We start from the raw sequence: 22,623 nt of genomic DNA on the forward strand, positions 1-22,623 counted from the left end.
AAAGAAACCTCAAGAATAAGTCTGCAGATTTAATCATCTACTTACAAAGAAAGCAATAGAGTAGAAACCTCTTTTAAGGCTTCCCCAGGCTGCTGCCGATCAGTCCCACCCAGTTCATTAAGTGTTTTCTGCACAATGTCATATATTCAGCAGCTAGAAAAGGTCTTGCACTGGGAGCAAGTCTCAAAAAAAATTCACAAAGAAGATATTTCTGAGACAGGGTCTTATGAAGCTCAGGTTGGCTCCTAACTTGCCATGTAGCTGAGGATGGCCTTGAACTTGTGATTCATGTACCTCCACCACCCAGGTGCTGGAATTCCAGGTGTGTGTGTCCCTGTTTGGTTCATAAAGTACTAGGGTCAAATTCCAGGCTTCATGCATGCTGATGAAGCATTCTATCAAATGAGCAACAACCCTAGTCCCAAATAATGATCTTTTCAGTGGAGGGTATTCTAATGTACGGATCTGTGTGCTTGAGGTTGACTTTTTCATATTTTCTTAGTATCGAGAACTGAATCTAGGTTCTTGTGCTTGCTAGGAAAGCACTTAACAACGGAATTACATCTTAAGTCTTTAGTCTTTTGAAATCGAATCTTGCTATTGCAGCCCGGTCTAACTGGAACGTATGATCCACTCGCTTTTATTTCTGTGAGACAATCTGTGTATCACGATGTTCCTAGTTACTGGACATTAGGCACTCTAAATATAGAAGCTCACCAAGATCTCATTTTTGTTTTCCTACATTTTTAGTGCATCACAGAATCTTTCCCTCAAGCTCTATTCTTGTTTTAAGAAGGAAAAGGCGCTATGAAACAAAGGCACTCTCTGCTTGCTCTAAGCTGGTGGAGGAGTCACATGGGAGGAGTGAGTCAGTAACTGTGAGGGCTAGAGTGGCAAAGGATCTGTCTCCAAAAGATGTCTTCTACCCCTTGGGGAGAATCCAAGAAGTAGTTTGGAGTAGGCACCTTGTATTGCTGTAACAATCCCAGGGGTTGCTTGGCCAGCCTGTTTTCTGGGTCTTCATTGTTTCGATTCCTTTAAAGTGGGTTTACTAAATTACAAGCTGAAGTAGTAGCTTAAGTAAATACCTTGCTTTCAGTAACACTTTGTGGGGGTATATCTGCTTTTTACCTCATAGTGTTTACTCATTTTATGGTTCCGTGAAACTTGCAGAGAACAGGAACCATGAAAATGGGAATATGAGCTTTTCCAAGTCTTTCAGAAAATGCTAGGTTTGAACACACAGGGAGAAAAGCTCAATAAATGAAACAGAGCACAATCTGGAAGCTGGGGTGATAATATTGAGCCAATATATATACTCAGTATAACCATGGTGCTTTCATTACTAAGAGCAAAGTAATTTTATATATTCTAATTTACATAAACATAGCCAAGTTTCAAATCTTGCACCTACAGATGAGAGAGAGCAGTCAGCATTTCTCTGTGTGAATCTGATTTGCCTCACTCTGAGTTAGAATTACTAGCTTCATCTGTTTACCTCTAAATTTCATTTTTCTTTGCAGCTAAATAGTATTCTGTTGTGTGTATCTATATTTTCATTATCTATTCAGTAGATCATAAACACTTAGGTTGAATACCCATAGAAGTCAGTGAACTAGTAAGAAGTCATGGTTGATTTCAAGAGAAGATGGAGAGAATACCAGTGTAATGGAGGCAAAAAGAGGAATGAAGAGACGGGGAAGCTTTAATGGGGGCAAGGTGGGAGGGCAGGGACGAGGCGGGAGTATGAAGAGGGATGAGGAACACCAAACACCTTTGAAAATTCTATGTGGAAATGTGTTATTGTAGGACCTTCCAGAAATATGTACACATATAAAAAGAAATGAAACGTGGTTATTCTATAACAGAGGAACAACACCCCTCTCAGACACTTATAACCATCAAATCAAAAGCCCAGTGCTGAGTATGGGCTACCTCTTGACAAGTCATTGGTCAGTGGAGTCTCTTAGATTACCCCAAATTATGGGCTATTACCCCTGTTCTTGAATACCCTCCAGAACAAGATCGTAAGACCCTCCTGCTGAAGACACCACACAGTGGAATCATAGGACATAAAGAACTCAATCTGGTCCTAACCTGGAAGCTTTATTCCTACCAGCAAGCTTGCAGTCAAACTTTCTGGCATCTGACTTCAAGTAATGCATTTAGCTAAATCATATATTTAAATAACTCTACTAATTGGTATGTAAACGGTCTCTGAAAGTTTTTGATTTCTTTCTTAATGTTGTCGCTTAACATATACGTATAAGACATAAGCTAACAATAGTGTCTAGTTCATAGACTGTTGAGATCAGTCATTACATAATGAAAAATCTAATGGCATGAGTAGAATATCAGGAGTGTTAATTTTGTATATTTTTAGTGACCTTAAATTTGTCATTCTACAACCATACCAACAAAATCAGATTAAAAGGCTTTTATGCTTTTCCTAACCAGGAGCAATATTTTCTCTGACTTAAAGTCCAGGCAGAAATTCAGCCTCTAGTCAGTATATTTCTTAGTAGAGGCCTTAAAGCTTCCTGCCAGTTACCCTGTAATATACCCTACTACTGGCCATTAAAGTTATTCCTCAAAATGATCTCCCAAGACCTCTTCACAACTAGAGTGGCCATTTATTTTTCAGATAATACTGTAGCTAAATTTCTGGAAATCATTTATTTTACTCATTGCTTTCAGACCTCCACCCTCTGGAAAGATGGGGTGTGTTGATCAGTGTTGTGAAATATTATTTTAACTATGCAAAAATGTGTTACATTTGTTTATGCTGTGGAATATTACTTTAACTATGTGAAAGTGTGTTATGTTTGTTTCTCCTGCCTTTGTTAACTTTGTTAAAAATGCAAAGATATGTTACATTTCTTAATGTGGCCTTTTTAACTTTGTTAAAGATGTAAAGATGTGTTACATTTCTTATTGCTCTCTTTGTTAACAATGTAAAGATGTGTTACATTTGTTTCACCTTGCCTGCCTAAGGCACCTGATTGGTCTAATAAAAAGCTGACTGGCAGGAGAGGGATAAGCAGGGCTGGCAGGCAGAGAGAACAAGTGGGGGTAGAATTCTAGGCTTGAGGAAGAAGGAGAAGAGAATGAGGAAGAGAGAGAGATGCTCTGGGCCAGCCAGGAGTAGGTCACACAGAAGGAAAGGAAGGTAAAAAGTCCTGAGGAAAAACATAGATGAAGAGAAACAGGTTAAGAGGTAAGAGCTAGCACAAAATAAGCATAAGGTAAGGCCAAGCACTCATAACTAATAATGTCTCTGTGTCACGATTTGGAAGCCCGCTACAGATCAAATTCTGTCCATTAAGATGTTTTTCAAGAAATTTCATCTTACCTGGAAGAAATCATTACCAATAAGCCTTCCTTAAGGCATGCCTGCCTGCCTGTCTTACTTTCTTTTCTGTTGCTTTAATAAAATGCCCTGACAGAAAAGGGGATTTACCTTGGTTCATGAGGGTACAGTTCATCCTGCCAGGGAGACTAAAGTGACAGGAGCCTGAGGCAGGGGCATCACTACACGATTGCCCTCCCCTGCTCCACTGCAGGTAAGGTGATTAGGAAAGCCTGTGCATCGTTGATTTCACTCATTACCATGGCAAGATACTCGAGGGGAAGACTTGGAGGGCAAGGGGTTTACTTTGAGTCATAGCTTGACTATCGTGGTGGGCAAGACATGGCACATGGCCACTTGCATCTGCATCCATGACAAGGAGATAAATGGATGTTGGGATTCATCTCATTTTATCTTTCTTGTTCAGTCACAAAGACTATGGGATTGTAAGACTAAGTGGGTCTTCCCTCTTGAATGAAACCTCTGGAAACATCTCATAGACACACCCAGAGATATGTTACCATGGCGATTCTAAATCCAGTCATGTTGACGATGAAGATTAACATCACAGCATATCATCCCTGAATATTTCTTGATCCTTTGTTAATGGACATGGCTGTTATTGTGGAATTATACAGGGACTGGAGATAATTTGGATCTCCATTTGTTGTCAAAGGGTCTTTAACCAATAAAGGGAAGTGATATTATTAAAGTTAAAAATTATTGCAATTTCAAGATGAACATAGAGACTCATGCCTATAATTCCAGCAGTTGGGAGGCTGAGGTGGGAAAACTGTAATGAATTAAAGGCTGCGCTGAGCTACATAGTGAGTTTCAGGTCAGCGTGGGATACACATTGAGACTGTGTCTTAAACAAAACCCAAACAAAGAAGCAAACAAACATTGCCTTTTGAAGCAAGTCTCACTGACTCTAATATATAATTGTTACAAGTGGTGAGTACAGAGTAGATGAAGGTTGGGAAATACAGCATTCTTTCTGCTTCTCAGATGAAATTACAGAGGTCAGGGGGTGAGCCTGTGCCACGGGCAACCCGAATCTTGTGATACTCAGTTTTAACTGCTTTCCACTCCCTTCAGTGCTAGGGATACATGAACACGGCAAGCGCATCTCTGCTGCTTGAACTCTTTACCTGTGCCCGAGCTCGTGGGCAATGGTGAAAGCCAGGGGTAAGCCAGAGTCTTCATTGATGTTGCAGCTCCTGTGAGGCTGGCACATTCCTGACAGTTGCGACAGCCCCAGAGTCTCACAAGGGCGATTGACACCAGCACAGATGTCCTTTCTGAAAGGAGAGACCAGAGATGCTTCAACACCCAAAGAAATGTTTGAGCAAGCTTCCTGCAAAACTACATCAGTATACACTACTATGGTTGGTATCTTCAAAGCATGCTTTACAATAAAGCCCATATGAGGACAGGACTTTGAATCCATTGGACCCATTCTGATTTTATCTCTTAATTAATTGAATTTCCCAAACTTTACAATGTTGGGAAAATTTAAAGCATTTTATTTTGAGTGGTTTTTGCTCATCATCTTAGGGGACGAGTATGATTAGGCTAATAAAATAGTCCACCGAAAATAAAAGTTAATTTGAACATTGAATAAGGAAGAGGTGATTAGCAATTTTCTTTTCAGACATGAAACCCCCTTTTGGTTTTTCTGAGCTCTGTTTTCAAAACTCAGCTGAGGCTTGCTTGTTTCTTTTGTTTTATGAAAAATGCAGTTTCTCTCACTATCCCACAAAGAGATGAAATCAATTGTCTATCTTACTAGACAGACTGCACTAATAAAACTTACACATGCATACTGTGTATTGTGTAACCCGTGCACACTGTGACACCTCATCTTCCCTTTTCATCAGAAATTAGCTAGAAAAAAGGGAAAGAAAGCCTCCTAGTATCTCAGAAAACACTGCAGCTTTTCAAACAAAAGCATGCCCTCATATCCTAGAGAGATTCTTTCAATCGTTGACAAGAGTTTTCAGAGAGTGATTAATTAGTCACTAGACTTTCTTCCAGTACAAGAAACACTTTGGGTTAGCGCAAGCGCTGGTGATCTTTCCAGACTTCAGCTGCAAAGCTGAGCGCTTGAGGTTTGTGTGGGACTCATCTGCAGCAACAAACGGTCGCTTGCTTTCTGCATCCTTTGGGAAACAGAAAGGATCCACACCTGGAGAAACTGTGGGAGCTTTCAGTTCTCTCAGAGGCAGTGGGTAGGGCTAGGGAGTGAGAGAAACAGCCCCCTTCCATAAGCAATGTAGACGTGAAGCATATGTTCACTGTCAGCAGCTGTTGGAGAGTTGTGAGTTAGATCATTCAGTCTCCAGCCACATACATCCCAGCCTTGACTGCAGGACACATGTTTTAATACTTAATCTAAAAGTACAGTTCTTCAGGAACTTGCTGGGGGAAAGGTATGACACCCATTGCTAATCTATTAACTCTTTCAGTTTGATCATGGCATTTACATGTATCTGATTTTTTTTATTAACAAATGGTCAGATACTCAAGAAGGTACCTACTAACGGCTTAGCATCAAAGAGTGGGAAAGGGGAGACAGCAAAGGAATTGTAGGAATATAATTCTTTGAGACAAGGACGTTTGGATTTCAAAAGGAGGCTGGCTTAATCTCTATCATATACTGAAGACACACACAAGAAACTATGCCTCGGAAGGCTGCATACAGGGAACATGAGTGTAGTTTATTCTTACAAATCTGTGCTCCACAAAAGCAATTCTATCAGGCACTGCTAACGTGGGTCTGCAAATAGCTCCTCAGTGGCAGTGTTTAGTTTCACACTCATTCCCTCTTCATCTTTTCTTTACTTCAGACCAGCATTTTCCAGTACGGGATGGAGTAGGGTGAGGAGTAGAAATTGATCTTGACCTTACTTCTTTCCTAAGGGACTTTTGATAATGTCTGGAAATAGTCTGGGGTTTTACAAGTTGTGTGGGGTACTGGTCTCATAAGTGAAGATTAGAAGGTAGATAGCTACCTCTATCTACAGGAACAGCTTCCAAAACAAAGAATTATCAAGCCCTAACTGACGAGTCCTAAGGTCAAAAACTGAAGGTCCTGGGTACATGTCCTGTGAAAAACAGGTCACCGAGATCATAGCAGGCCTATCATTTTGATAGCATTAACCTAATGTAAAGGATGATAATGAATCCTATGTGATGCATATGTCTGTCCTACCCTCGTCCGGAATTTCAACCATCAGAGTCCTGCTTTTGAGTGAAAGTACTAAAACCTGGTTATATGGAAATCTGTTCCAAGAGAAGCTTTTGGTATAGCCCTAAAGCAGTGGGTTCCTAGGATGTACTGTACCGTAGGTAGACCAGTAGTCCCCGTGGAGTAGGTTTGTGCAGATGTGGAACATTAAGCACAAAGGCTCTGTTTCTCCCTAGCAGAAAAGACCTCTTTTAGTACACATCCTTAAATTTCTGGATGTCTGTAAATTTGCATAAGCTACAACTAACCCCACCCTCTTATTATATGAGCCCTTATATTAAAGAACATAATAGGAAGTCAATACATATTTACTCAGCCAGTGAGAAAAATCATAGATTTCAAAGAGCCTTGGAATGATTAGGAAAGCTCATTAGCTTTTCATGGTTCTGGATCCTGAAATTTTTTATGTTACTTTTTATAGTACCATAGGAGCCATCAAAAAAAGATTTATTTATTTATTTATTTATTTATTTATTTATTTATTATGTATACAGTGTTTGTCTGCATGTATGACTCCAGGCCACAAGAGGGCACCAGATCTCATTGCAGATGGTTATGAGCCACCACATGGTTGCTGGGAATTGAACTTGGGATGTCTGGAAGAGCAGTCAGTGCTCTTAGCCTCTGAGCCATCTCACCAGTCCCCTAAAATCATATCTTTACAATAAATTGGCCTAACCAATTCTAAACAAGTGACCTACCTCTGCACTATACCTCCATGTTAAAAGCATGAGGGTGAGAAGGAGAAAGGTACATTTATACGACCTTGTTTACTCAGGGAAGGATGTGTGCACTGTATCCTAGGCATCAGGCTAGAGTGGGTTAGAACAGCTAAGTCCCTAGATAATAGTGTTTTATAAATTGAAAAGGGGAGACTAAATAAAAATAAAAAGTTCAGAAAGTCTACCAGCTGAGGGTTATAGAAGTCTTCAACCAAGGGTTTGAAAATATATTTCTTGGAGCAAAGAAGACAACTTTAAAGGCAAAATCTTTGTTATTATAGGAAAAGAGACTTGTTTGCCAACAGACGTAGTTTAAAAGAAAGGAGAGTTTTGCCATATCAACAATTTTGCTAACATGCTCTCTTCATGGTATGAGCCAGCAAGGGGCTCACAGACCACAGCTGTTGCTATCACAAATGACTAAGAAAAGAAAAGGGTAGTGAGAATCACAGGAGGGTGTACATATGACAAGACTTTCAGCCACTAGCCTTTCTTGGCTAGTTACCCTCCTTTGCACATCGACTTGAGGTACCTGGTGATAAGAACAGCCACATCGTGATGGACAGGGTTGAGGTCGCTCTTGGGATTGATGCTTTTCTGCCACTTGCAGAAGCTGGACAGTGTCTTCTCTGCATGATGAACTATCTTCAGTCCTTGCTGGAAAAAGGAGAGAAAAGACATGTATGAGTGGGCTCTCTGTGATCCAGCTTACTGTATTAGACAGAGAGATGAGCTCAGGATGGTACTTCAGGCGTTTAGAAGCTATTTAGCAGAGGCAAATGTGTTCCCTTTGGACTGACTCTGCTCTGAGAGTCACCCACCCATGTCGTGACATTATTAAAAAGACCTAAAGGAGAAACCCCAGGATAGAAACTGTCACCATATCAAGTAGCCCTTAAAAATAAATTGGAAATATAACAAAGACTCACATTACTTGAAATTTTGTTTTTAGTGGGCTGATGCATTCTAAGATAGTAAAGTTCCAAGCAGTTTTTTATTTTAGTTTTCATTTCTCATGAGAAACGAATACATCTTCCACAAGAAGCTTCCTTTGCTGTGAAGGTAGCTGTGATGCTGGCTGCTGGGTCCTTGCACATTGCGTCATCTAATTTCCTCACATCTACTCAGCATTGCTGGCAACGAACATCATTACGTTCATTTTATAATCAAAGGAAATTAAATCTGAGAGATGAGAAGAAGAACTAGCTGAAGGTCTCTCAGCACAGAAGCTTCGAGGTTCCTGGTGAAGCTGTGCTAGACATTAGTCATCACCCTAAGTGGGAAGGCATCTTGTCTCTGCTTCCTTTATGCAGAAAGCCTGATCATCAGACAAAACACCAACTGTGACCAGGTTGCTTTCAGGTCTGTATGCTTGTATTGGAGAGGGGGTATCTCTAGGAGAATACCTACTACATTTAAAAAATTCACATTAAAATTTATAATTATTTAAAAATAGTGAAGTATTCAGAAATAAAACTAATAGCCATATACAGAATCTGTATTCTGGAAATGTCCAAGTGCTGATAAAAGAAATTAGAGATGTAAAGAAGGAGAACTGATACTACATTCACGGGTTCAAAGGTTCAGTCTAGTGAGGGTTCTACCCCTCAAATTGATTTGTAGCTCTATTGTAATTCATGTTAAATGCTTGGCTGGGACTATTATAGACATATTCAAGCTCATCATAAAATATTCATGCTTAATCACGGCCCTTATATTGGTTAAAATAAGTCTCAGAAAAGAAACATAAAATCTGACAATTAGTTGTGTCCAATTCTAAGGTTTACTACGTCGGTTCACAGCCACGACAGCGTGATGGGGTGCTTGTGTGGGTCAGCAGGCAGAGATCCAAAAGTAGACCCACAAAAACATGCTTGAGTGGTTTATTTTGGGGGCGGGGCAAAGGTAAAAATGCAATCCATTGAAGGGAAGATAAACTTTACAATTAGCAGTGTTAGATAGCAAAAATAGAGCTCGATTAAAAATGGGAAAGAAGAAACCATGAATAGGCATTTCTCAAAAATGATACACAATGGCCAATAAGCCACTAAAAATACTCATGGTTGGGTATTTGACACACACTTATAATTCCAGAGTTGGGCAACTGAGGCAGAAAGATTGGTCTTGAAATGAGGCCAGCCTGTGCTACACAGGTGAGTTTACAGACCACCTGGGCTACATACTGAGATAGCGAAAAAAAGAATTTCAAAAGAAGAAAGTGGATGCTAATTAAAACTATAACTCCCTATTGCCATGTACGCAGTTAGAACAGTACTGACAAAAGGCAAATGATAACAGGCATTGGTCAGAATGCAAGGCAGAAACTCCTGAACAGTTTGTAGAAATGTAGGCTAGTCTTGACTAAAAACAGCATGTAAGTTTCTCAAATAAATAAAAACAGAACTACCATTTGATCTAGCAATCCCTCTTGTGAGGGATACACACATTACACAAAGTTATGAATTCTGTATGCTGCAGACATACACATTTCCTCCCCCCATACTGCTGGATTTTTCAAAACAGCCAAGATATGAAATCAACTTAATATGTATGGATACAATAATTTTGAATATTTTTTTTGCTTTCTGAAAACAATGAAATGGTTTTCAGACTAACAAATGAAGGATATTCTACCATTTTTGAGAGCATGGAAGAACCTGAAAGTGGACTAAGCCAGGCAGAGAAAGACAAATAACACATGATCTCACTTACATGAGGACTCTGAAAACATAGAACTTAGAAATAGACAACAAGGAACGCAGGTAGGGGTATATAGGTTGGTGAAAGGATTCATATCTCAATTTAGGTAAGAGGAATAAATTCTAGAGTTCTACTGCATGACATGGTGAACATGGTCAATAACAATACATTATTTATATATGTGAGAATCATGAGAACAGACAGATGTTAAGCGTCCTCACTATGGGTAAAATATGAGATGAGGCACATCTTTATTCACCTGATCATCCATTCCATGAGCTTATATGTTTTAAAATATTATAGTGTGCATAGTACGTATATAAAATGGTTGTCAGCTTAATAAATAAAATTGCATGAGAGAGAGAGGGAGAGAGGGGGAGACAGTGGGTTGAAGGGAGGGAGGGAGGGAAGGAGGAGAGGTAGAGAAAGAAAACATATAGTCAACAGCCAAGAAGGAGGTACACCAAATTCGAGAGGAATGTTCCAGGTGCCAGTTCCAGAGTTTCCAGCTTTCTCTGAGTTCCACTGAGATACTTGGATTTTAAAAATCCACCCTTGGGCTGGAGAGATTGTTTCAGTGGCCAAAGCCCATACTTCTCTTAAGAGCATTCAAAGATGGTTCCAGCTCCCAGGTCAGACAGCTCACAGCGGTCTGTAACTCTAAATCCAGGGGAAACTAACGCCCTCTCTAGTCCTCTGCTGGCACCAGCACTTCTGTGCACATACTCACACAGAGACACGCATTCCTAATTAAAAACAAACAAAACAATCCAGCCATATTAGAGCATATTTTAGATCATAGATTACATCTCGATTCTTCACCCAACTTGCTTTGTAAATTAATGTGAGGTAGTTAGGAGTTCATTGACTCATCTACAGCTGAGAAGAGTTTCACTGGAGCAATTGGAGTTGGTAGTTTTTCAAATGGCAAAGCCACAGACTGAACTGAAAGATTTCCCTACTTTCCAATGCTCACACTAGAAATAACATTCAAATGGCATTACTGTGAATATTTCTTTTTTCTTGTTTTATTGTGCTATACATTTTTCTTCTTCTCCCCTTCCCCTCCTCCCTTTCCCCTTCTACCCTCTCCCATGATCCACATACTCCCAATTTCCTCAGGAGATCTGTCTTTTTCTCCTTCCTATTTAGATCCATGTATGTCTCTCTTAAGGTTCTCTTTTGTCTAGGTTCTCTGGGGTTGTGAACCGTAGGCTGGTTTTCTTTGTTTATGTCTAAAAGCCACTTATGAGTGGAGTGCATATTATATTTGTCTTTCTAGGTCTGGGTTACCTCACTCTAATATTTTTTTCTAGATCAATCCAATAGTTCCTTGTAGTTTGACTGATTACAATAGTAGTGTAGGTACAGTATTGTTTTGGATGTTTTGGCTTCTCTTGGATCTTCCAGTATTTTATATCCCAATGAGAACTCCATTTTCTCTGTAACTCCTTGGTTTGCTTTAGTGGGCAGAATAATAGCCAAACCTTGCTTCTGAGTAAACAGATTTGAAAACTTACGAAGGTTCTCTTTGGTTGTCCAAGGATGCTTAGCTGTGAACACCTGTGCTCCATATGAACCACAGCTCACGCTAAGCCATGACACTATTTCTAAAGACAGAGGACTAAAAGTCTACCAGCACAAGACCATATTCTCCTGGCAGCTGTCATTTAAATAGGAGTGGCAGTCGACAATTGTAGAAAAGTCAAACTCAATCCATTAAGGCAAGAGAGGAGGTTCAAATGGAAGTCTTCAGATAGCTTTTAAGTTTGCAGAAGGCCTTTGAAGAAGTTCTCAACATAGCAACACTATACTGTTGCTCATTATACTCTTGCTCCAGTCTCAAATATCTTTCCCTACTAGCATTGTTCTATTGCACTTGGGATGCTTGGAAGTGGAAGTCAGAATAACAAACTCTCAATTTCGGGACCATGAGATAAACAAAACATGTGTTTGGAGATTTAGTGAGCTGTGTCGTGATGTCTGGAAGAGGCTGGCATCTGTTTCGGCTTAGAGCTTTTGTCATGGGGACCATGATTGCTTCACAGTTATTGGAGCCCTGGAGGGTTCTAACAAAGTAACTATAAGGTTTGCTCTGCTTTCTTGCCCCATAGATCAATTTCTAGTTATCAGACTTGTGGCTTTGCCATTGATTACTCAAGGGAGCCCAAGGCTAAATAGTTCAATTCAGCAATAATCCAAGTTCTCCAGGTTTCTTTTTTTTGTTGTTATTTTAAGAGATTGAGACTCAGCTAACTTAAAATAAAATGTAAACAGGCTAAAACAATAATGAAATACTAGATATTAATAGACATAAAGTAAATTAGTAAACAGATTTTAATAATAGTTTTATAATAGAAAATCAATTATCTGAAGGTAATTGCTATAATTAGTTGGTATTATAAACTTTGAACACATAAAAATGATAGATCTGCGAAAGATAATGACATTGTTTTTTCAGTTCTTACTGTATTATGATTACTTCTAAAATTATCCACCAAACATAATAATCTTTCCTCTTCCATCTTACTGTTCAGTTCTTGCTCATTAGACATTAGTTCACATTTTGTAGCCCGGGTGGCCTGGTCCATGATCCTCTTGCCTTAGCCTCTAGAGTGCTAGGATTATGGGTGTGTATCACCACACTGGTTCCATCCATCCACAACATTTTCTTTATTAGTTGTAGAAACCACATTATCTAATTTCAAGAAATCTTCTGAAATGTTGTATTGCCAAAGGGCAGCTCTCACCCAGCCACATTCAACCAGGACACTTTCTGGTCAGCCATGTGCCACTCGGGTCAAGTCCCAGCATCACAAGGGATGTGCAACCCTATTATATACGCTATGGTCAGTGCCTCAGTCTGAAGAAACGTTCCATTTGTGTAGCGCTCTGCTTTGTCCTGGTCATCATAGAGCATTTGAGCTTTGCCTACTCAAAATAATGTTTACATTGTATTAAACAAATAGAGGGAAAGACAGTGGAATAGACTGATGGAAAGTGTGGGGGATGGATTAACTAACCACTGAAGGTCTTTTGAAGAAGATACATGGATGGAAGCCTATACTGTGGACGCATCAACATATCTATCTATCTAATCTATCTATCTATCTATCTATCTATCTATCTATCTATCTATCTACCTACCTATCTATCTAATCTATCTATCTATCTATCTCTTACTATCTATGTATCATCTATATGAAATAAGGAAAAACTGCAGCTCTTTTAAGAGGTCCTACTATGAAACACTTAAACTTAAACGTTGATGAAAAAGCCGAACCACATGCTTTTCAGTTTCCGCTGTAGCAGGAAAAAAGTTGCACTGTTTTAAAATGCCGGCTTTCTGGCCGTCCTGCCAGGGCAAACTCTTGACTCTTTCAAGCAGGCGTCCCTGACTATGGAGCTTTTGATGTTTGTTTGACACTGTTGCAGGCTTTGCTGCCTGGCAGGGACCTTTGAACCACCACAGAGTTTGTGGTGATAACCTGGCTACCGCCGGTACCCCCACGTCTGCCATGAGGCTGAAAGGCTAGGGAATGGGCTTGGATCTAGCTGTCAAGGCCATGGCGTTGGTCCTACCTATAGTTGCTGGTAAATTAGAGACTCATGTGGTCAGACAAGAGGAGATATACAGTAAGAAGGAAATTCCCCCCAAAGACAAAGGAAAAACCTCTAAATGGTTTCCAGTGTGTTAAAAATATATGCAGGCTAAGGTTAAAGTTCTTACAAAAGAAAGAAAAGAAAGAAAGAAAGAAAGAAAGAAAGAAAGAAAGAAAGAAAGACAAGAAAGACAAGAAAGAAACGAACGAGAGAGCGAGAGAGAGGAGAGAGAGAAAGTAGTTGTTGTGTGTGGTACACACCCTTATATCCCAACCACTGGGAGGCAGAGGTAGATTGACCTCTGTGACTTCAAGGTGTGGTAGCACACACCTTTTAATCCCAATGCCTGGGAGGCAGAGACAGACAGATCTCTGTGAGTTCAAGGTGTGGTAGCATACATCTTTAATCCCAGCACCTGGGAGGCAGAGACAGATGGATCTCTGAGAGTTCAAGGACAGCCTGGTCTACAGAGTTATTCCAGGACAAAAAAAAACTGTCTCAAAAAGTAAAAGTAAAAATAAAAGAAATAGCAATTAAAACAAAGCCACACAAAGATGGAAAATACACAGAGAATCTTGATACTGTATGCTATTATGCTCTCTTTGAATTGTTTGAATGCTGAGGAAGGAGCAATAGCTGCTAAAAGATATTTGTTTATAAATGCTGTTGAACCAATCCAAGATAGATATTTTAAAAATACCTTGACTTCAGAATTTGGATCTAAGGACATGATGCTTTGGAAAGGAGTTTCTTCTTTTGTTTTTACAGAAAATGAGACTCTGTGGATTGCTTCTATCCCAATATGGTATGATAGACCACGCCCTCCTGAAAGGTTGCTGTGAACACCTTCAGAAAATTACTTCATCCAACTGATGACTGAGATGAACCTGGCATACAGGTTACACCATGAAAGATCTGATTAACAGCGTCCCCATTCAGCAGGAAGCAGTTTGGAGAGAAATAACTACGTCCATGTTCCCAAATATTGTTTATAAGTGTTCTTTTACATTTAACGGGGAATATGATATAGATATGAATAATTTGCATTGGTATAGATTTTGCTTAATTAATAGAGATTTAAGGTCAATTTTGTTATATGCATATGTATTTTTGATACTGATTAAGGTATTGTGATTGTGTAGTTCATTTTAAAAATGTAATATATAATTAAGAAATATAGGTTGTTAATGGATAATCATTGATAATAGTAAAGCTTATAGTCATGTTTAGTTAGATTTTCTAGATATATAGAGATATATTTCAGTTAGATAGGCATTCCTAATATCTTTCAAAGACTACAGAATATTCCACTTAAATATTTTAATAACTTAAGGCTTTTCATGACAATGAGACACGTCTGCTCCTGGCAGCACCAATCTACTTCAAGAAGATGATGGGCATCGAAGAGGATCCTTATGGAGTTTGGTAGCAATTTGCGCAAGAAACTGCTCTTGCCTGGACTGTTGCAGAAACTGGACACAAAGAACCCACAGAGAGAGGACTGCTGAACTTGCCTAAGTGTGAGATGATTCTTTAGGGTTCCTGACTCATGAAAGAGTCTGCGAGACATTCTACAGGACACAGCAGATACTGACTGAACTGTCTTTGAAATTTCCTGCTTCATGGGAAAGTCTGCTGGATACTGTGGGCCTATAGGCTGAAGATATATGCCCCAACAATACAAAAGAACTTTGGGTGACTGTCCAGGCAGTGAGATGTCTCTATCATTTCTAGAGTTTGGAAATTGCATATTTCTTATTTACTTAGGTAATAATATTGTGTCCTTCTGGAGTCTTTGATGGAGCTGAAGAATAGATAGATAGTTATAGTTTTCCTTAGTTATGATAAAAGATAAAGTAGATATAAATACTGTAACTGTAATTCTTACTTGATAACTGTTTGTTATATGTAATTTTTACTATGTTAAGTGAAAGCCCTTCTTTTTTGTTTAAACAGAAAAAGGGGAAATGATGTAGGCGTGTCTTCTATCTAACTGTTGATTTCATTTGTTAATAAAGAAACTGCCTTGACCAGCCCTTAGGTGGGTGGAGTAGACAGAACAGGAAGAAGGAAATGAGGTAGATGGCTCAGACAGATGCCACACCTCTCCTAAGTAAGACAGACCGCCATGCCTCTCCTCAGAGAGAGATGCGATGGAGCCAGCCGTTCAGACATGCTGAATCTTTCCCGGTAAGACACCACTTTGTGGTGCTACACAGATTATTAGATATGGGTTAGTCAAGATGTGAGTAAGAGGCTGAAAATAATAGGCCAGGCAGTATTTAAAAGAATACAGTTTCCATGTAATTATTTCGGATAAAGCTAGCCGGTGGCTGGGAGCTGGGTGGCGGAAAGCTAGCCCACAGCTCCACACTACAAGAAACTACATATATATATATATATATATATATATATATATATATATATATATATATATATACATACATACACACACAACACACACACACATATATATATATATATAATATATATTAATGAAATTATCCTACAATGGAGGAATGATAACCCCAATTAGACAACTGCATGCTACAAAAGAAAGAAAAAAAGAAAGAAAGAAAGAAAGAAACAAAGAAAGAAACAAAGAAAGAAAGAGAAAGAAAGAAAAAAGACGGAAGGAAGGAAAAAAGGAGGAGAAATAGGAGGACGAGGAGGATGAGGAGGAGGAAACAGTGCTTCCTTCTTTGTGAGCAATGGTTTGCCAGTGGGGCCCCATAGCCCACCAAGCATTGCAGGCTATTGCTAGCTTTCTCAGTTACCATCCAGAAACTTGATCCTAAGACCTTCCTTCTGAAGGACACCACATAACTTGAATCATAGAATATGGGATGCGAAGCTGATACTAACTATTGACCTAGAAGCTTCATTTCTACTGACTAGCTTTCCTAATGCTGGAAGGTGTTTTCTAAGCTACTGAGGGAGAAAAGCAACCATCAATATTACCCAAAGTGGAGCCCTGTGAGCTACAACCTGACAAAATATGCCCATGGGTGTGATAGTGACATAATTATAGTGGGAGTAATCATCTTCTGATTGGATCTAAGGCCTTCTCCGTGAGATGGAACACATACTTGGCACTGTTAATGGTGCCAAGAACCTGTGACCAGTAGATTATGGGCCCTAGGGGAGAACATGATACTATTAGTTTGCTAAATGGACATAGTATTAAAATTACTCCAAATGACTTATTGCTATTATTTGTAGATAATGCATTTCTTAACTCTCATCAGAGATGCTCCTTCTTGCTGTAGATGGCAATTGATATGTAGACCTTCAACTGGTTTCTGTACAGATAATAAGAGGTTGTGGACTATTCAGCCCCAATGGAATCTACATATCACATCCCTTACCACAAAGCTCGGGATTTTCACTGAAGAAGAGGTGAAAAGATTGTTAAGAACAAGAAGTGGCAGATAATTTTGTGGCCCCTGATAGATCAAGGACTCTCCAAGGGTTGGCCCCATTCCCAGGAGTCGCTTGCTAAGCAATAAAAACTGACTTGATGGGTCCTTCTTTTTAAAAAGGAAAAGAATTCAAAGTTGGCTCGGTAGGGAAGTGAGGGCAGAAAGGATGGATCTGGAAGGAGTTGTGGAGCTAAGTGTGATCAAAACATATTGTGTTTAATTCTCAAGGAATGAATAAGAATAGTAACTTAAAAGAAATAGTAAAAATTTATAACTCATTGTTAGACCATTATTTGCACTTAGGAGAGGTAAATATACAGTACAGAAACAGCTGTATAGACATAAGCAAAACAAAACCAAAAAAAAAAACCAAGGGTAAAAAGTACCTTTCTCTTTTAACTTCAATCTATTGCAAAAATAATACAGTTAAATATAAAATGTGAAATTATGAAACTTGGAGAACAGGATCAGACATGGTAACATATGCCTTTAACCTCAGCACCGAGGAGACAAAAGCAGGAGGATTACTGTGAGTTTGAGGCCAGCCATGTCTACCCAATGAGATCCTATCTGAAACAAAACACAGAACAAAATGGCAGGAGAAAATCTCAGAGGCCTGCAGGAAGCTGCTCCTTTAATATCTGTGACCTGGAAGCTTACATTCCAGTAACATTAAGTGGCTTGCTTCAGCGTTATCTCAACACACACTTTTAAATGTTAAAATTCCCTTTCTTTAAAAGGTTTCCTCTTCCTAAGATGCTTTCATTGCCCCTTTCCTCTGCTTGAACCTACCCTATCTCCAACCTTCCTTTAATAGGACATTTGCAGAAGGTCTTCCATTCCTCTTTTGAGACGCCGTTTCTGGTCATAGGACTCAGTTACCCATGGTGCGATTTACACTGCTGTGTCAGGTGAAGCTCAGCAGAATTCTGCACACTGTTTTCCTCCGTATGTGTCTGGGAATTAAGGACTTGCGCCTCTTCATTTCTCAGCTATTTTGTGTACCCTAATATACATCAGCTGGATTGTAAAAACCAGGAATATGTATCATCTCTATTAAGTAATGAAGAAAAGGTAGAGACAGAGGCAAATGCAGGCTTGTTGGTGAGGGGTTTGTGGTAAGGTAAGCAACTTGTTGGTGAGAACGTGTGTGGTAAAAGCAAGCAAGAGACCAGCTCTGCTGAGTAGGGAGAGGAAAGGAAGGCAAAGACGCTGACATTTGAAAACAAAAACAGAAAATCTGTATCAACAACCCCTCTCAGGGACTAGGAATTACTGGGATATGATTCTCCGTGGGCAATCTCATGCTTTCACCAATCATTTGAGCAAGGGAACTAGAAGCTTTGTTCTTCTCAACTAGGTTATATGAAGCTGGGCTGTTCTGATTTCATGGGGCATTTTGCATGGTCATGTGTGTACATGTTTATGAATGTCCACATGTGTATGGGTACATGTGTGTGTCAGGATGTGTGTACATATGTGTGCATCTGTGTGGAGACTTGATGTTTGCCCTGGATCACTCTCCACCTGGAAGAAGTCAGGTCACAGCTCACAAAGATGGCTCCAAGTGGGGAGACAGGAAATGGTTTTTCAAGAGCATGGCTTTTTGTTACCAATTGTTCTCTTTCTTTCTGAGCTATCCTCTAATGAGGAAACAATCTTCCATTAATCTCCCTGGGAATGCCTGGTAGCAGCTTTTGATGTGTTGCAGTCTGGCCACACTCTGCTAAGGACACTTAGGCTGAGCAAACAGATAACAGAAAAAGAAGAGGCAGTGGATAAAAGTAAAACTGGAAATACCTCACGTGCTTAAGAAATAAATCACATTACTATCAGAGAAAAAAATACTGATCTAAAGAAATGGCTCTAAAATTATTTGTCAATATCATTGAAATATAAAATGAAAAAAATTATAGATTATTATAAATCACACAACCACTAACTGAAATTTCTAAGAGTCAACAGGCTGATAGTGCCACAGTGAGCCCAACACTAAGTCCTCAGTAGATCAAGAGAAAATTCTCCAGGAAGGTAATGATACCAACCTGGATCCACCTGACTTTATTCTACTTGCATTCTGTCTTTCTCATTGTTCTGTGCACACCATCATGACACCTCTCTCCTTTCCAAGGCTGGAGATGGACCCCAGACCCATGCACACAGAAGGTAAATCCTCTACCACGAAGTCTCTGACATATTATAATCACAAATCCCCTCCATTTGGGCCTTTCATCTCTTACAAGAACTTTGAAGTGTTATAAATATGAATAAGAAAGAAAGTCAGAAACCATGAGGGACGCGTTCACCCACTGAGACGGCAGGACAGAACTAATGGAGACCACCAAGTCCACTTGGAATGGGACTGATGGAACATGCGACCAAATCGGACTCTCTGAGGGTGGCTGATGGTGGAAGCTGACCGAGGAGCCAAGGACAATGGCGATGGGCTTTGGTCTCTACGACATGGACGGGCTCTGTGTGAGCCTTGTCAGTTCGGTTGCTCACCTTCCTGGACCTGGGGGGAGTTGGGAGGACCTTGGACTCAACATAGTGTAGAGAACCTGATGGCTGTTTGGCCTCAAGAGGGAGGGCAGTGGGGGTGTGGGTGGAGGGGAGGGGAGGGAAGGGGGGAGGAGGGAGGGGAGGAGATGGCAATTTTTAATAAAACATAAATAAAATAAAAACAAGAGTAAACTATGTATAGGTTGTTGTGGGGACCAAATGATACCTTTTGAGCCAAAATTATCTCAGGGCCTGTACCTTGAGGCCTATAGGACAGAAAAATCGAGTTCAGGTCTAGACCTCCAGGCCTGTAGGACAGAGAAAGCCTGCCTCAAGTTTGAGTGGGGATGAGACAGAAAAACTAGGTAGACGCCCTCCAGCCAGGGGGAAGATTTGGCTGTCTCTCATTGGCTGGAGGTACCCCCACATCACAGGATATCACTTAACATATAAGCTGATGCCCACAGTAATAAACTGAGTTCCTGCTTTGACTTGACTCCCTATTATATCTGATTGTCCTGCATCGTGGGGCTGTGGAAGGGCATCCTGTGTTGTGGGCTGGTGGAATGGTGGGTGTCCTGCATTGTGGGGCTGCGGGAATGAGCGATAGCACACACACTTTCCCTAGAGAATAAGAGGCTCAAGAAGTCTAGCAGATACCCTTAGGTACTAATGGAAGTCTTATGTACTCATAGAGAATTTGCATTAATAACCACACAAGATTACAGCTGTGGTAGTTTCTGCCAAGGAAAAATGTAGTGTTGAGAGAGTCAGTAATGGAAGGTTCTCTCAGCAGATGGATACCTGCACCAAAGTCATCTGAGCTGCAATAAGAAAACAGAATGAAAGGAACAAAACTGCTTCCAAGTGGCCATAAGAACATTCCTACAACCTTAAACCCAGGAACAGAGAGCCAGGTGGAGATGGCCAAGCTAAAAAGGCATCACCTGATGGTGGGCTGACTGGCTATGGGAGGGAGAGATGCACGTGTCATGGTGGCTTCTATATCTCTAACTTCTTTACCTCGAGGGCATGATGGTCATAGACAGAGATAGGCAGCAGTAGAACAAGCCCATGTGAGTGGAAATGGGGCGGGTTTTCTTCTTTTGATAATTGATTTGTTGTTTGATTGAGTGTGATATATGTTTGAGTATATGCCGTATATGTACATGTTTTAGAGAATAGAGGTCTCCTATGAGCAGGTTTTCATTTGATAACCTTCTTCTCACCTTCATTATAATGGTTTGTGTTCCATTACAGTAAGGTGCTTGATCTTCTTCATTGTGGTCCAGTATCAGGGATTGCTCATTACTCTCAAATGTATAGTAACAGGTTTAAACACTAAAGGAAGTGCTCACCTGGGTTCTTTCATGTGGAATCTTGTTCTCTGAATGCCTAATTCCTTTGTGCCCTCTAAAATCCCATTTAGAAATCCAAATATTCTCCCACATCACTGATACATAGATATTAACCTTTGGTAATTTCAATTTGAAATTTTTATGTTTGTACTTAAATTCCTCGGGGTCAGGAATTAGAATTTGTATTCATATTTATCTCATCAGTGAGTAACACAGCACTTGTCATAATGGCTGATGGAACATGGCAAAATGATGTGACGTTTTAAAGACTGTGTGCTGAAGGCTAGCACAGCCCAGTCACTCACTCTGTCCTTTCTCCCATGTCTGCCTGCCACCCTGATTTTAGGTAGGTATTGAAATCCATGACTGGTCAATGCTGATTAAGTTGCTTCTTAGTCAAAGATGTGAGAATAATTTGAACAGTTTTTCTGTGAATTAGGAAAAAATGAGAATAGTAAATTGAAATTTGGTGTCAACTTTTGAACTTTGTACTACTTAGAGATTTTATAAACCTTGCACAGGTATCACCAGAGAGAATTGTTGCAATAGACAGCCAGTAACAAACAGATCCATAACTGGACCATGGGCACAGAGTAAGAGACACTGGAACACTCAGTCCCTAAATGGATGTCTGCATCAACCACCTCCTCTCCAGGCCAACACATCTATGTGGAAGAGGAGACAGGAAGATTGCAGAGCCGGAGATGGTGGATGACTCCAAAAAGAAATGGTTTATTCCATGCCACAAACAGATACATATATGAACTCACAGAGATTATGACAGTATATATAGAACCTGCAAGGTTCAAACCAGACAAAATCCTAGCAGGGGAAAGGGAAGTCAACATTCCTAACCAAGTTTCATACTGAACCAAGAAGCTATTTACAATTGATACATATCAGGAAAAGGAAAATCAGTTTTCTTCAATGGAATGTCACTGGTATATCAACCACACTCCAGTGCAGGCCCCCATGGCCGGGTGGAGTTGAATCATACATAACAGACTCCACAGTGTGTGTGTGTGTTGTGTGTGTGTGTGTGTGTGTGTGTGTGTGCTTTTTGTTACTTTTTTGTATTCTTGGTTTTCTTTCTTTTGGGTATATACCAAATATTTGTCTATTTTTATTTCCAATTTTTGGCTTGTTGTTGTTTTCTATGAGCTTCTTTTGAGAGAGAGAGAGAGAGAGAGAGAGAGAGAGAGAGAGAGAGAGAGAGAGAGCTAGAGAGATAAAACATTGGAGATGATCTGGAAGGAGCTGAGGGAGGGGAATGATTGTGATCAATTGCATTGTATTAAAATGATTAGATTAACAACAACAACAAAAGCTTGCATAAGGATACGTGGCGTGAGGAGGGTAGAGGACCACACTGTCTGCAGTAAACCATTATGTTGTACCTTCACAAAATCAGAATTAGAAAGGGAAAACAATGCAATTGTAACTAATACACACGATTAATGGTCCATAATATTCCCCTGAACAATGTCACTGGCGGCAAGCAGCCAGCGTTTGGCTGTTCTGATGATGCTCTTTCCTGCAGTTCTGCTGGGACTATGTAGGATAAATTTTTCCCTCCTTGCACCTAGACAAACCTTCCTTGTATTGATTTGAAAAACCTGGCCACCTTGCACAACTGTATCTAAGTATGCCCACCCACTCAACCACTGTGAAGGAGTGAACATTGGTACTTCCAAATATCAAACCACAATTTTCAAAA

General features: G+C 40.0%; 1 protein-coding gene across 1 annotated transcript in view; it reads right to left on the bottom strand.

Annotated features, from left to right (window-relative positions):
• The window catches only part of Adamts12 (ADAM metallopeptidase with thrombospondin type 1 motif 12), a 96,107-nt gene extending 88,138 nt beyond the window's left edge, over window positions 1–7,969 (bottom strand). The window contains exons 1-2 of the mRNA XM_038323557.1: window positions 7,854–7,969; window positions 4,501–4,650 (exon numbers count right to left, since the gene is read on the bottom strand). Coding sequence (XP_038179485.1) covers window positions 4,501–4,586 — 86 coding nt within the window. The 5' untranslated portion in view covers window positions 4,587–4,650; window positions 7,854–7,969. The remainder of the gene's footprint in view (window positions 1–4,500; window positions 4,651–7,853) is intronic.
• Between the last annotated feature and the right edge of the window lie 14,654 nt (window positions 7,970–22,623).

The sequence above is a fragment of the Arvicola amphibius genome, chromosome 3, assembly GCF_903992535.2.
Source record: "Arvicola amphibius chromosome 3, mArvAmp1.2, whole genome shotgun sequence".
NCBI lineage: Eukaryota > Metazoa > Chordata > Mammalia > Rodentia > Cricetidae > Arvicola > Arvicola amphibius.